This window comes from Diplotaxodon limnothrissa, linkage group LG5 (assembly GCF_057381915.1).
Source record: "Diplotaxodon limnothrissa isolate DT_005_m linkage group LG5, D_limnothrissa_male_GT1.1, whole genome shotgun sequence".
NCBI classification, from domain to species: Eukaryota; Metazoa; Chordata; class Actinopteri; order Cichliformes; family Cichlidae; genus Diplotaxodon; species Diplotaxodon limnothrissa.
In genome coordinates this window covers 11,109,696-11,126,124 of record NC_140600.1, presented here as the reverse complement: position 1 = coordinate 11,126,124, position 16,429 = coordinate 11,109,696, and the positions used below count along the sequence as shown (strand labels likewise).

At 42.7% G+C, this 16,429-nt stretch overlaps 2 protein-coding genes across 2 annotated transcripts; one reads left to right on the top strand and one right to left on the bottom strand.

Annotated features, from left to right (window-relative positions):
• Positions 1-492: 492 nt before the first annotated feature.
• On the top strand, positions 493-2,081 carry LOC146631631 (bcl-2-like protein 1). The gene is made up of 3 exons (XM_085353815.1): positions 493-591; positions 1,050-1,624; positions 1,729-2,081. The coding sequence occupies exons 2-3, from the start codon at positions 1,073-1,075 to the stop codon at positions 1,855-1,857; spliced, it is 681 nt and encodes a 226-aa protein (XP_085209941.1). The 5' UTR covers positions 493-591; positions 1,050-1,072; the 3' UTR covers positions 1,858-2,081.
• Positions 2,082-7,981: 5,900 nt separating this feature from the next.
• On the bottom strand, positions 7,982-11,906 carry gata1a (GATA binding protein 1a). The gene is made up of 6 exons (XM_085353814.1): positions 11,816-11,906; positions 9,792-10,023; positions 9,203-9,703; positions 8,605-8,750; positions 8,366-8,491; positions 7,982-8,269 (listed from the first exon to the last, which is right to left on the bottom strand). Exons 2-6 carry the CDS (start codon positions 10,003-10,005, stop codon positions 7,982-7,984), a joined length of 1,275 nt encoding a protein of 424 aa, XP_085209940.1. The 5' UTR covers positions 10,006-10,023; positions 11,816-11,906.
• Positions 11,907-16,429: the final 4,523 nt, after the last annotated feature.

Sequence of the window (16,429 nt, the reverse complement as noted above, 5' to 3'; positions counted from 1 at the left end):
AATTAGCTGCTTAAAGGTATTTCTGCAGAAAATGTTTTTTTTTTTTAACTTAATAACAGTTTCTAAGAGTGAGAGCACAGGTATGTATATAAATGTAAATTTAAGGCATTTTGGGCAACCAGAAGTCGCACTTTCTCTTCCATGATGGCGTTAGGGCATACTGTTTTTTTCTAACATGACACATTTGTTTATAAGTTGCCCAGTGCTCCAAAATGAGAAGACTTTACAATAAGAGGCCCCTATTCATTAAACACGAACATTTAACTCACCAGGTAAAGTGCCACTCCGTATAATTTACTGAGTGTCAGTGTCACAACAGATGCAGCTGCATGTTTTTAAATGAAATTTCAGCGACTTCCTAATTTCCGGAATGTCTCCTTATTTGATTGGTCGCTTTGTATGAGTGGGTGGGACTCCTGGCTGCTGCTACCGTACAACTGTCCAACCGCCAGCGTGCATCGCTACCCAGGCCACAAAGTGTGACGCTTCAGAAAGGTGCGTTTATCTGGAGTATTCGCAGCAGTAGTTTTTAAAACTTCATAGCTGCTTTCTCAAACGGAGAACAAGGTTTTGGCAGCTCTAGGTATAATGGTGAGTGGAGGCGCCGCATGTTCACGGCTTAAATAGAATTTTTAGTTGTTTATTGATTTAGTTTTTTTCTAATTTTGCTGCGTTTCATGCGGAGTGTGTGGCAGCTGGTTAGCACGTGAAGCTAAAACTGGTAGAATCCAAGCGTGCGACTTCCTAGCTGGAGCTGTCAACGATGGTTAGCTGGCATTCAGAGGCTCTGGTATAGAAGTAATGCTGGTGAACAGTTCAGGGCTAAGCTTGAAAAACTACTAGTTAGCTGCGGTTAGCTCGCATAAAACGTTATTTTCCAAATTTCTGCCACAGTTGCAGTTGCAGTCCTCATACATAAGTTTACCTTTTTTACAATTGGTGAAGAGTAAAGACCATGATCAATAGAGATGGATGCTAAAACACAGTTGCACGAGTTGCTAAATTTTTAAAAGAATGAAGCTAACTGCAATATCCGTCTGTGCTTCCAGGTGACCACTCCAAGTGAAGCCTAATGTGCCAGATGATACACTGGTATGACTGGCAGGAGAGATCGTGGCATTTGATTAGCCTGGCCCTGCAGAGGAGGTCCAGAGTGGAGATGCAGTGCAGGAACCGAGAGCTGGTGGAGTTCTTTATAAGCTATAAACTGTCTCAGAAGAATCACCCAACTTCCCTTCTGAGGCCAACCAATGTGGGCCAAAGGACTGAGAGAGACCTGGCCAAATCCCTGCCTGCGTACGATGGCATAGAGGCTTTAAAATCAGCTCTTCTAGACTCAGGAGAGCAGTTTGGTTTTCTGTTCACACAGTCTTTTAGGGACGTTGCTTCGCACCTCAACATCACGCCAGACACAGCCCAGCAATGCTTCGAGAGTGTGATGGATGAGTTGTTCAGGGATGGAATCAATTGGGGGCGTATAATTGGTCTGTTTGTCTTTGGTTCTGCAATGTGTCTGGACTGTATTGACAGCAATATGGGTGAGCTGGTACCCGACATTGCAGACTGGATGACTGCGTATCTAGATGATCACATTAGTCTGTGGATCCAACGAAATGGAGGATGGGTAAGTCGGCAGGGGATGAAGTTGACATGAGGTGTGCAACTTTTGTGCTTTTAAAGGGGGGGAAAAAGTCATTTAAAACACTGTCTAATCTTTTTTTTTTCCAGGACCGCTTTACAGAGATATTTGGGAAAGGGATGTCTACTAGGAGCTCTGGGGAGTCTCTGAAGAGATGGCTGTTTGTTGGAGTGGCATTAGTAACAGGGCTGCTGGTTGGCATGCTCATGACAGATTAACAGTGAAGGTGCTACTTCTCTGCCGTCACTGAACACCCTGTGGAATGCTAAACCGAGGGAGGGAAGCGGTTAATGTTTACATGGAAGCCCAGTCCACATGTGCAGTGACCATAGTGGGTGGGCAAAGTCATTCTGTGAGAAGCTTCATAATGTGTAACTTGGTGAGCTGTTGCAGACCACCTGCTCGCCTTGCTTTGACCAATGTGTTTTTATTTTATTTTTAAACGCACAACAGTTTAGTAGCTGATTTGCCTGTTCAGAGGGCAAATGCTTTAAATGAACCTAATTAAAAAGGCAGTGAAAGTGATTCAGCTAGTCTAAGCTCTCTCTCTCTCTTTTTATCCTGTATTATTCAGGGAACAACGTGTATGACTAAGACTATGTTGTATTCCCCCCTTTAATGTGTAATTCTCAGTTTCTTTTGACTGTTCTTGAGTTTTTAAGTCTGTTTTGAAAGGTTTTGCTGAGTAAACTGTATGGAGTGCAGAGTAGGGCTGGGCGATATGACCCAAAATTCATATCTCGATATTTTTTAGCTGGATGGCGATATAAGATATATATCTCGATTTTTTTTTTTTTTTTAAAGCCATAAGTTAAGAACAAAAAGAGAGTTCTTAGTCACACTGTGTCCCAGATGTCACACGGGCACTTTTATTTACATACAGCGTAGATGTACATGAAGAAATTACTCAAAAATAAATTATCAGCATTTATTAAATAATCATGGTCCATAAATAAAAGAAAACAATGTTGTTTTTGTGCATAACAAAAAGCTCACAATTGTGCAGTCAAAATGTAAACTAATAGACGCTGAGCATAATAACAAAGAGACAGATTTCACAGCTGCACCACGTCTCTGAACAGGTGCCATTTGTGGTCCTTATACACACACAGTACGTATCACTCCGCGAGGCTCCTCCTCGGTAGCCGTAATCCTCCGACAATCCATCAAGCGGTGCAGCTCCGTAGCTTAGCAAAGTCATATTAAAACATTTTTTGACAGATTGCTGAGCGCTGTGTACCACATAAAATCGGTTCGCGGTCAGTAAGCACAACCAGAATTCATACATAAGGCGCACTGTCGATTTTTGAGAAAATGAAAGGATTTTAGGCCGTGCAGCCCCTCCTGGCTGCATGTCGTTAGCGCGGTTAGCTCGCTAGCGCGGTTAGCTCGCTAACACGTTGACGCCGTCCAGCCCCACGCACGGTAACTCGCTAACGGAGATATTCCGCTTTCATCTTGTCATTGCCTGCAGGTGAAGCTAAGGGGGAGGGGGGAGTTGTGTTCAGTGAAGGAGAGGTGAGGCCGAGTAACGTTGCGTAGAGACAAAAGTGGACGAAAGAGAGGCAAACCTGCGGCTCCACAAGTATAATTATAACGTAACATAGACTATATCGATATAAACGATATTGTCACATCTTATATCTCGTATGAAAATATATCGATATTTTTAAAAAACTCGATATATCGCCCAGCCCTAGTGCAGAGGCTATCCAAAAAAATCAAATCTATGCTCTAGCAGAGGCCTGTGAGTTCTCTTCCTCCAACAGTCCAGAGACATGCATGTGAAATTGACTTTTTCCATCTCTCACTAGTATCTAAAATTATCCATGTGCAACAGGCTACATATCCATGATTGTATTCAGTGTTTTTTTTTGTTTTGTTTTTTGGCTGTTCCTCTAAGGGATCAGATTGGATCATCTGCTGCCATTTTGCCCTACTCTTAGCACAGTCTTGTCACATCAACCCCATGCAAGCCCCCTTCACTACATCTGTGGTCTGCCTCTTTTCCTCTGCTTGGCAGCTCCATATTAACCATACTTTGTTCACCAAGTCCACTAACTGAGCTGTCACTGTGACATTAACTTCTCCAGCTCTGCCACTTTCACCTTGTTCTTGTTCTCGTGTCAGTGCCACCGTCTATAAACCATACATCGTAGCAGTGCTCGCTACTGTCTTGTAAACCTCCCCTTTCACTTGTGCTGCTATTGTTCTGCCACAAATCAAATGAAGTGACTCCATATGAAGTATCTTAAAAGCTGGAATTAAATGAGATGTATTCTTTTACACAATGTGCATTAAAATCTTCTTGAAAATATAAAATCCACATGTCTTTGTCACCATATCAACATGTACACAAAGATATATACCAAGGTCTGATATACATGCAAGGAAGATATTCTGCTAATGCTTCTGGGCAGTTATTGAGTCAGTGGGTGCTCCACACCAACTGTGCATGGAATAAAAATAGGGCAACAAGAATAAATAACAGACAAGAGGAGTTTAAACAAAACAGGAGGAAGGCACACATTAAAAAGACACATTAGAGGACGGGTTGCAAAGTGCTTGGAAGTAGTGCAATGGACTATGTCTGAGTATAGAATCCATGTGTGAGTGGCCTGAGTGATGAGGGTTATTCAGTGGCGTGGGTGGGGTGTTGGGTGGAATTGCTTTACAGTCCAAATGGCCCAGGGGAAGGAGGTCTTTGTGTCCTAGTTTGAAGTGTAAAGATGTGTACAGTTTTACATCCTGCACAGCCTCGCTTAACAGCAGTATTGCACTTTCTCCACATGGGGGTGCTAATGTACCACATATTCCAAAAGGAGCATTCTTAAAACTAAGCTGTGCTACTCTGCTTTCAGTTACAAGTAATTTCAGACATGACAGCTGTAGTGTTTGCAAGCTCTTCCATCACAGTTTTTTCCTTTTGTATTTTTCCCACAAGAAAGTCAAATAAGACACAGAGAACGTGAATTCTCCCAGTAATGGGTTTAATCTGTCTGATCACACACCACAACAAGTAGTTAAATCACCCACTTTCCACGCTAGAACAGCTTTTCACAAGATTATTCTGCGAGCTCTGGATGATATAATGATAGTACGAATGGGAAAGGAGACAAGCAGTGAGGCAGCGGGAGAGAGAAGGCTCTAACGGATGGCCTTGTGAGTGAACTGGAGAAGGCCTGTGGTTGCTAATCTATCCCCGTCATTTGTTGCCATTTCCCCAGAGCAGAGCTGACAGCTGCAGCAGATAAACAGCAGATACAGACAGTTGAGGAAAAGAGTATAAATTATGGATGTGCTTGCCAAATCATCTTATTCCTTTAAAAAGAAAAAGATCATGTCTCCCCCTCCCCCCCGCACTTGTCTCGTGTTTGTTTTGCTCACGATAACTCCTGCAGAGGTGAGCACTGCGGATTGGTCCACTTTAGTGTGGTTTAGAGTCAACTTTGAGTAGATGCTGTAAACGGATTCAAATAGAAACCCACCCTCATCTCGCTCCGTAATTTCACAGGGCACTATCACAAATTATTCCCATAATCAAGGTCTTTGGGGAATCAGTTGGGTTATGTATTGTAACGGTTGGCTGCTAATGAATGAAGCTGCACTAGGAGGAAACATTTTTCATATTATTTTTTCTACTGTGGATTTGTTAAGCGAGTTGAACAAAAAACAAGCAAAAAATGCTTCTATTGATAAATTCTGTCAAAGACTTGGTTTATCACCAATACACCCAGTGGTGCGTGTCATGCAGCGTTATGAGTAGGTGACTTGCCCAGATGTTCACAGGGCCGTACTCGCCGAGATGAAACCAAATGCATAAAAGAAAATCTTATTTCTCCTCGAGGTCTGCAGTGAAGCGTGCACGAATCAGTGGGCGACGTGGGTGATAATTTATAGATTTGTCTCGAGGGAAGCATTCTGTGAGCGTACTCGCAGATTATGAAACATGACAGGATTCACTTGGCCCAAACATGACACACTGGTTTTGTAACCAAACTGTTCTTCTACACCCCAGCGCCTATTCACATACAGCACCCAGTTACCGGTCCTTCAGATGATTCCAGTGATATGTGTGTTTGTCTTTGACACCTAAAGAGACACTGTGGCCCTCAATGACTAACTGACAGGGAGTGTTAGAGTGGCGGTGCCAGCAGCAGGTGGATGGTTTGGGGTCTGTGGCCTCAGTGATAACTTATCAGCCACCCCCCAGTACTGAGCGAGCAACCCCAGCCCTGCTGCTCAGCATAAAAAGTACACAGACATGTATACACTAGTATTAGGCGTTTCTTACATAAATGGTAAATGGCCTGTATTTGTATAGTGCTTTTCTAGTCCCTAAGGACTCCAAAGCACTTTACACAACCAGTCATCCACCCATTCACACACTGGTGATGGCAAGCTACATTGTAGCCACAGCCACCCTGGGGCGCACTGACAGAGGCTGCCGGACACTGGCGCCACCGGGCTCTCTGACCACCACCAGTAGGCAACGGGTGAAGTGTCTTGCCCAAGGACACAACAACCGAGACTGTCCAAGCTGGGGCTCGAACCGGCGAACTCCCAACTCTTGAGCCACGATCGCCACGATAACCTGTTAAGGCAAGAGTCTGTTAAGACCCTGAATTCAAGGTGTTTCTTTGCACAGAACAATATGCATCTTGCGTTTTGTCATAAAATTGTGCCAGAGAGCTTTGCCTGTGTGTATTAATTTAACCCTAATAGGGCAATGCTGCTGGGCAATGTGTCCATTATCAAACAGCCTGCCCTGTTTGTTTTTTAAAGCCATATTCCTCTAGAAAAACAATCAAATCAGCTCCAAGTGTCTGAATATTAAAATATTAATATTATATCAACTTAAAAAAATCATTCTTTAAGTCTGTTTTAAGTAAATGCATGTACCCTTGTACTTATAAATAATTTTAGGCATTTAAATTTTAGTTTATCTGGATTTCTTTTTTTTATTTCCTGCTTCTCCACTTGCTGTAGCACAAAGGTCAGAAACTACAGAGAGGTAAGCCAAAACGAGGCTGAGGAGTCAGTGCACCTAGATTGTTAAGTGCTTTGTGTTTGTTCAGATGACAATGCATTCAGCTGGTTAACACAATCACAGACGTTCTTACACAGCACGTCTTTGAATGCTGTCCCTCTAGGGTTTTTCAAAATAAAACATAATGGCACCTTAATATGTCACGCACTGTTAGAGCTTAAAGTGAAAAAGTAAAAGTCAAACTAGCCCTTGTTTATTAAATGTTCACAAGTCCCTCTTAATTCCTTTGTAATATATTTTTACAATTTTGTCAATCTAGCCGTGATCTCGTCTTTACTTTGTTAAAGTAAATTTGACTGGTAATAGCCTGATCCATTTACTGAAGTAAGAGTTTCAATGTTGGTGAGGAAAATGTGCATGTGTGCATTTTTTTCTTCTACTTCACTAAAGGCAGAATTCACCTCACAATCTACATGTGCTCGGCTTTCTTTGGCCTACATGGGCAAAAATAAAACACGCAAAGGGCAGCGACGTCATGAAACGTATTGTTGTCTTCTGATTTCTAAACACGTTCTCTGTTGTTTGAGACCTTTGACATGAAAGTGGAAAACTGTAAAATTGAAACAAAAATCCCCTTCTGCACATTCAAACAGAGATGAGTAATGAAAAGTACAAACGTGACCTCGTGTGTCCAGTTGTGCTGTAGCTCGTCTAAATATAAAAGCAGCCATAAGTGGTGCACTTTAGTTGAATGTTTGTCACTTATGCGGAAAAGACGATTTGCATACCCGCTATGTACTATTACACTGTCAAAGTGGAGAACTGCCAGCACAAAGACACCATTATACCAGGGCAGGGGAGTACAATAACCTCCCACAGCAGGCCTTGCTGTGGTTAGCTCAGAGAGCTGAGGATTCAAATGACTTAAAACAAAAGCCTTCATAAGTCAAACAGAATAAGTCACGCATTTTTTTCTTTAGAGTTTTAATATGGTAATAAGAATTATGCAAATACAAAACAGACCCCTGAAGCACAAAACTAAGGTATAGCTTTACTTTAAGAATAATAAAAGAAGAATTGTCACACAGATACCGTAAATCAGATTTGTGTTTGTATTTACAGCTGGGAGAATTCCCTTATTAGGGTGTTTACATATGCCAAAACCTGAGTGATTTTATCGGACTTCACACAAGTGCCCAGTCAGCACAGTAACACAACATGTGGATGAAACGCAGGTAAAATACACAGGAAACTCCATTCGCATGACAGCCAACAACACATATGTACAAATAACTGGCAATACAAGGAAGCGGGCTCGTGTCTGAGTATTCACAGGTGCCCGTCCTGTTATGTCACACTAGTGTGGGCACCATGCCAGAGTTGAGGTGGTGCGTGTAGGGTAAGCTGGCAGAGGGATGGATCGGGGACGGTGTAGGCATGAGGTGAGGCGAGTGACTGTAGGTGAGGAGAGTCCCGGGGCCGAGGGAGAAGGGCCCACCGTTGTCGTCCAGGGAGGGCGGCTGAGTCACCTCCATGTACGGCTCCAACAAGGCGGCCTTCTTGCTCTTCTTGTTCTTGCTGGAGACTTTTCTGTTACGTGTTTGAATTCCATCCTTCTTCATGGTGAGAGGCCGGTTAACCTGTAGTGAGGAATGAAGGAGAATTTTTTTTAATTAATTAATTTTTTTTTAATATTTACCAGGTGTTTGTGGATTCATCTGAAATGACTGACTCACGTTATGCAGTTTAAAGTAGAGTCCGCAGGCATTACACACAGGTTCCCCGTTGGCGTTGCGTCTCCACAGCGTTGTTGTGCTTGTGTGACAGTTGGCACAGAGGGTACCTGCGCGCTTGCTGACAATCTGAGACACAGAAAAGGATATAGTCGAGCTTTTCAAACTACCCTGGTAACGACGGATTATTTGTTCGATGGTTTACAAAGGAGGCAAACGAGGCCCGTATCAGCCTGTCATACCAGTCTCTTCTTGGGTCGGATTAGAGGTCTATTTTGGCCGTTCATCTTGTGGTACAGTCCACAGGCATTGCACAGGTAGTGGCCTGTACCATCCCGGCGCCACAGAGGGGTAGCTGTGGCTCCACAGTTGACACACTCTCTGGCCTCTGTTCAGAGAAATAATGACAGTTTACAGAGTGTAACATATGACGGATGAATGTTTCTTAATATATTATTTCATGTGCAAAGATCTCAGTGACACATTATATAATGGGCAGACTGTTATACTCAACATAGAACAAAATGTTTTAGTTTCACAACTCTCTCTCTCTCTCTCTTGTTTTTGGAACTTGCAGATGCTCAGTTGTTGTTGAAGTACAGATGTTCGAATTTCTATTTTGGGAGAGCTACAAGGGTTGAAAGTTTATTCAAATTTCTTGTAAATGTAACCATCTACAGTTCCATGAAATCTGCATCTGCTGAGAAAAATCTGATAATTTCCAAAACAGCCACCAACCGTCAAGGCTGAACTTTCAGAGCATTTTCATTTTATAGAATATTGTGCCAAAATGGTCCACCCAGGGAAAAGAAAAAGAGGCACCTGTCAATATATCCTCACCTGGAGTGGATATCCTCATCTTGTTACGGAGTTTAGGGGAGTACGAGGGGTTGATCCAGGCTCCGGGGCTGGAGTAGAGGGCAGCGGAGCTGTAGTCCTGTGGGCCACTCATGTATGAGCTGTAGGGGCTTAGCATGTGTGGGTGGGATGATGGAGTGTACACGCTGCCAGCTGCAGGAGTCAGGTTGAGAAAGCTGCTGCTGGCCCCAGACCCCCCAAGTGGGCTCAGGCGCTCTGCCTTGAGGGCCTCCTGAAAATGGGGACTCTCCCTGCCCTCTCTGCCCGGAGACGAGTATCCATCTCTGGAAGTGGTGAAAGAGGAGGTCACTCCAGGGGTGTAGAGGGAGGTCGGGGTGTGCGAATGCAATGGCGTCTTAGTGAGAGGGCTGCTGCTCCAGGTGGAGACTGGGGGGTTGTAGGGCGAGCTCAGAGAGTGGCTGGGCAGCCCATCCAGCAGCTGAAGGTTGCTGAGCAGGCTCGGTGAGTTGAACATTGGTCGAACTGTGGAAAGAAGAAATAAGAGTCAAATCACAATTTAGAAGGCGAACTAGAGGATGGATTTGTTGGGTGACGGCTTGGAAGCACTGACCAGAGCCGTGTCGGTAAGGAGCTGGCGCTCGACTGAGGCTTGGGGTGGAGAAGAAAGAGGGCAGGCTGGTGTAGTCAGTGTCCTGGCCGGTGAAGAACGTCTCACCCTCTTCTCCCGGAGGCAACAGGCCAGAATCAGAGGAGAAAGCGGCCAGGGGGTCTGAGCTGAGCAGGGATGGAGACACCCAGTGGGACTGCTCTGATGAATCTTCCATGTTGGCAGGTAAAACAGCCTGTGGCGAGTATAGTGAGAAATCTAAATTGTTTTTGCTGTCAAATGCACCAACCCAGGATGAAAAGATCTAAGCTGTGCACAAGCCTCATTTTACACGAGTCATTTATTATTCATTCATGTACTCTTTGCACTCTACACCCTTACACTAATGCATTTGTCTTTACAGTTAGCACAGTTTAAAATGAATATAAGGACACGAGCATCGATTGACTTTGTTTTTAGGTGTGTGGCTCTCAGTCTTTATGGAGACATGTTGTCAAAAGGTCTTGACAGAGACACCACCAAACTCCTCGCACACTGGAGGTTTGCGACTCTCTTAATTCAGATGAGAACGAGAGAGGCCGTGACTTTGATTGAAGTCGATGCATTATCACCGAGCTTCTCTCTTCACAACAACCAGTGCAACTTGAAGTTATCAGGGACAAGATCTCTCGACAGCATGCTTTTTCAAACTTCCTTTTCTAGGATCCTCATTTGACTGCGGCTGAAAGTAAAAACTAAAAATAAACGAGTCTATAAATGTAGCGACACAGCCAGTGACCAAACGGTTACCAAGTCGCCCCACTACAATAGGTGTGCCAGTTAGAGGAATGCAAAAGATGTGCCCATAGGGATGACTGGCCGTGTGGACAAACAACACAGCAGCGCACACAAAGTGTAATGGTGTTTGCTGGCAGATTTTTTTTCTTTTCAAGTCAGAGTGTTAACAGCAGTCTCTTTCACACTCTCACTTATTTGTGTGATTAATAACCCTTTCTGTTTTTGTTTTTTTGGGGGCGATTCAATTTTTATCAAAGAAAAACGCAAATTTCGAGCAGATTTTTAGAGCTTGAGATGAAGGCCCCTTTCTGAAAACTGCTTTAAAAGTCGAATCAAAAACAAATTCTGCTCCAAAATACCAGCAACGACGTCCCACAGCATCATAATGTGCATTATAAGAACAGCGGACGAGGCCTCTCCCCGCGCCGTATCTTTAGAGGGAAGAGAAGAGGAAAGAGAAGAGACTGATACTGGCTGATAAACTCTGAGAAAATCTGATAGACAGCATTATTATAATGCTAAATATATCCAGCCCCACTGATACTACATGAAACTAATCTCATCTGATTAATAGAAATCTGTTTGATGAGAAACGCAACAAGCGCAGTGACACAGCGGGGTGAGGCGGCACGTTGTGGAGGACTGATCAAAAGAGACAAAACTAAAAAAGAAACAACCCCAGAGGGATAGATGAAATAATTTGAAACTCACACCCAGCTGCTCATATCACAACACAATTAATTACTTTGAGTGTTATGCCCCTAAACTCCAATGTTAATAGATTGACATTATGCTACTTGCATTAAAACACACTGAACATATATCTACCGTGTAAAGCAGTCGACTTGTTTTTGATATGGATGTAAGCAACTTCAAGCTGAACTCGTGCAGTGGGCGAATTAAATTAATATTATAATTCATCTCTACCGTTACATATACTTGTGGTAATTATTGAAAATTTAATTGAAAATAATGAACGGAAAACAAAAAGTGTCACTTTCACAGAGAAGGAAACAGATTCTCTGTTGCCCTCATGCAAAGTTCTCGCCTCTCGTATCTCCACAATTCACAGTCTGCCAAGCAATAAATTGCCTCAGATGATCGTAATTCTCGCCAGTGAAAGTTTCACATGCACAATTATTCTTAACCAACAAAACTAGCCAGCTGTATTTAACGAATCAAGCTGGTTACACCAGGTGTTTGGGGTGGAAATATGAGAACAGAAGGCAAAGTCCCGACTGGTCACCTACCTGAGTGGACGCCACCGACGACTGATGGGTGCAGTGAGCTTTTAGAGCCGAAAAATATATGCAGCCAGGTGGGAGGTGGTGCACAGCTGGACCTCACTGTAGGCTGATGGCTACAACTAAAAAACTTCTCTAACTACCAGCAAAGTTTAGGGCTACGAGACAGTCCGTGGGAGGGGTTGGGGACAAACATTTTTTTAAAAGACACACCTCTTTGGTCCAGAGAGAACGAGCTTGTGTGGGGCTTAGATGTTACATATGTACAGGCATGAGTTTAAAATCACATTTAAGCGTGTCATCTACAGATATAAATAATGTAATAAATATTTGTGGCATCTGGAGCGAAAGGTGAAGGTGCTTTAAATCTTAGTTCCTCTGCTCTTCCTTTATGGCTGTGTGTGCTGCTTGTGTAGTATTGATAACGTGTTTGTATCTCTGATGATTTCCACAGAGGAAGCACCGTATATAAAAAGCATATCAGGACCAAAACCAAGGCCAGTATGAAACAACTACACGTAGTCGATAGGAATCATCAGATCCATTGCACATCATATTTTGTGTGTTATATTGTCTTTTTCCAGATCTTAAAAGAAATGCATATACTAATGCAATATAAAATAAACTCCGCTTCCTGCGGTGTGCATGCAGGATGGACACTTTTTTTGTCTGTTGATGAAATGTGCATACAGCCCCTGATAAGACCAAGCCCACATGGAAAAGAGTTTGACAGACATTTGAACAAAGCAAATATAAAATGCAAAGACACAATTTCTTTGTGGTCCAGCAAAGCTTAGAATGGAACACAGTAATGCAAATCGGCGAAGACGCTGCAATCATAGGGAGAGATATGGTCTGAGCACGGCCTGGCTGCGCACAAACCCGACACTGTCAAAGTCATTTGATAGTCAAAGCAGCTCCCCAACTTTCCTCTCTCTTTGTTCATTTACAGTTTTCAGGGAAATCGGGGGAGAAAAACAGTTGGGAAGAATTGATGCCTTTCTTTTTTTCCTTTTTGAAAAAAAAAACAAAAAACCACACTGGGTTTTTTTTAGGAATGAGGCAGATAAGTTGAAATGCGTCCGACAAGGCAGCGATGGCTAATAAGTGGTATCAGTTAGGCCAGATGCAAATCAATATATAGGTCATGGCAACTGTTACACAAAAATTCTAACTAAGCCTTTCATTTCCCTAAACGTTCCACACACAGTATCACCGGTTGCTGTGAAATTAGTATCCTGGAACAACAGAAATAAACTGTTAAAGTAGTAAAAGTCAGTGAAGTCAATGTCCCGGGGACCCATAAACAGTTGGATATCAGGAAAAAGCAGAGCTGTAATAAAATGTCCTCCTCATCACCTCCGTATAACTTCTGATGACACCTGTGTCATGTTTTCTTTGTTGTCACGTAGATAAGTGAAGAAGAAACCTGCTCTGTTCGCACCTGTCAGTGTTTTTTTTGTTTTTTTTCCTTTTATGAGATTTGTCAAAAGGCTGCTGTTGGTTCAATAATAAGACTAAGAGCAAGTGATTATACTAAATAAATAACCAAGCAATACACACACACAAGCGGTGAATACTGTCTGAGTTATTATCTGCTCTTCATCTACCGTATAAGACCAATTCAGATTCTTCCAGGAACATTTACACTAAGGCTGTTGGTAATACTATTTGCAAATACTACTTATTGTTCTGCAATGCAATAGAGTACCAGGTAAAACTTTAAAATTCGATTCAGGATTCTGTTATACAAAGCTTAAAGTTTGTCTGACATCATCGTGTAATCAAGGTATGATAATTTGTGCAGTGTAAGCCCACTTCAGGCAAAGCTGGATAGGCTCCAGCTTGTGCTATCAATTTATTGTGTTGACAACTTAGGTTTGTCCCCTCTAGGTTTTCCTTTTTAATGGCAGTTATGGCACAGTTAAATGTGAATGTGCTGGATGTGAAACACTGTAGCCTGGGTGAATGAGAGCAGTAGTACCAGAGTGAGATGAGGTCTCTGTGGCAGCGTGGACAGCCGGGGAGGGATGTGGCTGCCGCCACAGTGCGAGTGTGCTGCTCTGCTCTGATAAGAGGTTATCAAGATGAAAGGAGGAGGCCAGGAATTACAGGCCCGCCGCTTACTGTCATAAAGCGGTACAGGCATACTGTCAGGGTTACAAGGCCCTACAGCGTGTAAGTGGCTGTACTACATAAATCACGCAAGGCAAACACACACACACGGACACAGTTTTCTTCTTCTGTTGACAGTATCTCGACAGAGACAGTTTGAACTAACGCTGGAGTGTCTTGTCGGACAGTTAGGAGGTTGCTCAGGGCCTTCGTAGCTGGATGACAGATGACATTGTGTGTCAACAGTGGAGTATGAGGACAACTTTCAAATTCCCAAGAAACAGGCTTCTGTGAAGGCGGTGGTCTTATCTCTGCAATGCAGGGCTGCAGCACCACTGCTATACCCAGGAGGATAGCGTTCTCTCTTTCTCCCCCCCCCCCCCCTCTCACACACACACACACACACACACACACACACACACACACACACACACACACACACACACACACACACACACACACACACACACACACACACACACACACAAATGTTCATACAGTCTGTTTCTGAGGACATTTATTGACATGATGGTTTCTCTAGGTCCTCAATACAGACTTAACTAAGTGAATAGCCTAAAGCTGTTTCTGACCAACACCCATAAAACTGAATCTTGACACTCACACACCTTCTGTTTCTTTCTTCTTTCTAAAAGGTGTGAAAGAAAGGAGGAGCAGACCGGGGTCACATCCAGAAGGTCCTCACTTTTTCAAAAAGTCTTCACTCCATGGTTGTACACATCTCCATTACTTTCACTGTGATTGAAATAAATGTTTAGGCGCTTTCTTGGCACCCAAACAAGCGTGGACTTTGTGCAGCAGCACAGCGTTATGAGTGTGTCTCCATCCATTGTCTAATAAAGTTAGGCGGGCACTCACGAGTGCCACTCACAGAGATACGCTAGTTTTTCTGTTGCTGTTTTTTTGCAATCTCAGTGTTCTGCTGCACCTCTGACAGTCACTACAGGACATAGATATGAAGGAATCTCAGCATTGTGTCAAGTAGTTGAGTTTTTCTTTTCTTATAGGTTTTATATTCTGTTTTTAACTGACGATTGCACAATTTTTTTTTTACCCCTCTTATGATCACAAATATAAATTCTGATTGTTTATATTTTCTGTGTCCGTGTGTTTCAGTAGTAAGTACTACTTCCTACTTATTATTGTTTATATTTTATATATGCTTTTATGTTAACCTCTTGATAACCAGCTTCCAATTTAGCTCATACATTAGGATAAATAAGTAACTTTGATACTAGACAAAGAAAAATTGAACTCTACCTCATCTGTCATTAATCTAGAATCTCATTTCTAAAGGCAGGCATCAAGTAAAAAAAAGTGTGATAGTATTGGTTTGAAAACACAACATGTTAGATGTTGAAACTGATCAATTGTATTGAGTTCTAAAAATGACCGGGAAGATTGGGATTAGAAATGAGTACATCAGGACGGCTCAGCTAGAGATAGAGTTCAAAGGAAAGCTCAAAATGGTCTGGGCATGTGGAAAGTATGTAGCAGATCAAGCCGACAGGCAGGTTGCTGGGGATAGGGTGAGGTGGAAGCAGATGATCTGCTATGGTGACCCCTAAAGGCAGCAGGTGGAAGAGCTGAGGAGACAAGTGACATAAAGCAAATGTTGCTCATTCGTGCCTGATAAAGGATTTCGAGGGTTTCAGCTGCTTGACTCCTTCTGTCATATTTTTGCTTCATAGTGCACCAGATGTTTTCAATGGGTAGATGAGGGATTGTGACTGATTGCATGGCCTCACTGAAAACAATCAAGGCCTTCACAGAGGCAGTTTATACATCCAGTGTGCGCTGATGTGCCCCATACTATCACGGGTACTGCCTTTAACCGTGCTCTGATAACAAGCCAAATGATTCCTCTACTCTCCAACAGCAAGGACACAAAGTCCATGATTTTCAAACACAATATCAGCAAAGAGAGACCAAAGAGTTTACACTTTGCCTCAGTCCATCTTATATGAGGTCAGTCCAGAGGAGAGCTCAGAGTTTCTGGATCATGTTCATGTATGCCTCTATGTCTCTGTATGGTGGAATTTCACCTCACATTTGTGGATGCAGCAAAAAAAGTTTACTGACTGTGACTTTCTGAATAATACTAAGATGGGATTTCCACTTCAGCATCATGTTTAAGATCAGCATTGTTTTTTGTTCTTCTTTACGCAGAGATTTACTGAATCGTTTAATGATGCTGTTTAGATGACGAAATTCCCACATTCTTGGCCATTTTATTTCAAGAACCATTATTTTTAAAGTGTTATTTTTCATTCTGTAAGACCCAACAATGACACTAACTGTATACTGAGTTATGGTAATTATTTCACCTCATTAACCTCATGAATCATGAGATTTTCCGTTGGCTTTTGGCAGTGAATTCAACATATTCTTATGATGATTGTATGATTGATGTATATATAGATAGATATATATGAACCTGTCCTCTGGTTACTGTAAGGTTTTTTTCTTGCACTAACCTGAACACTC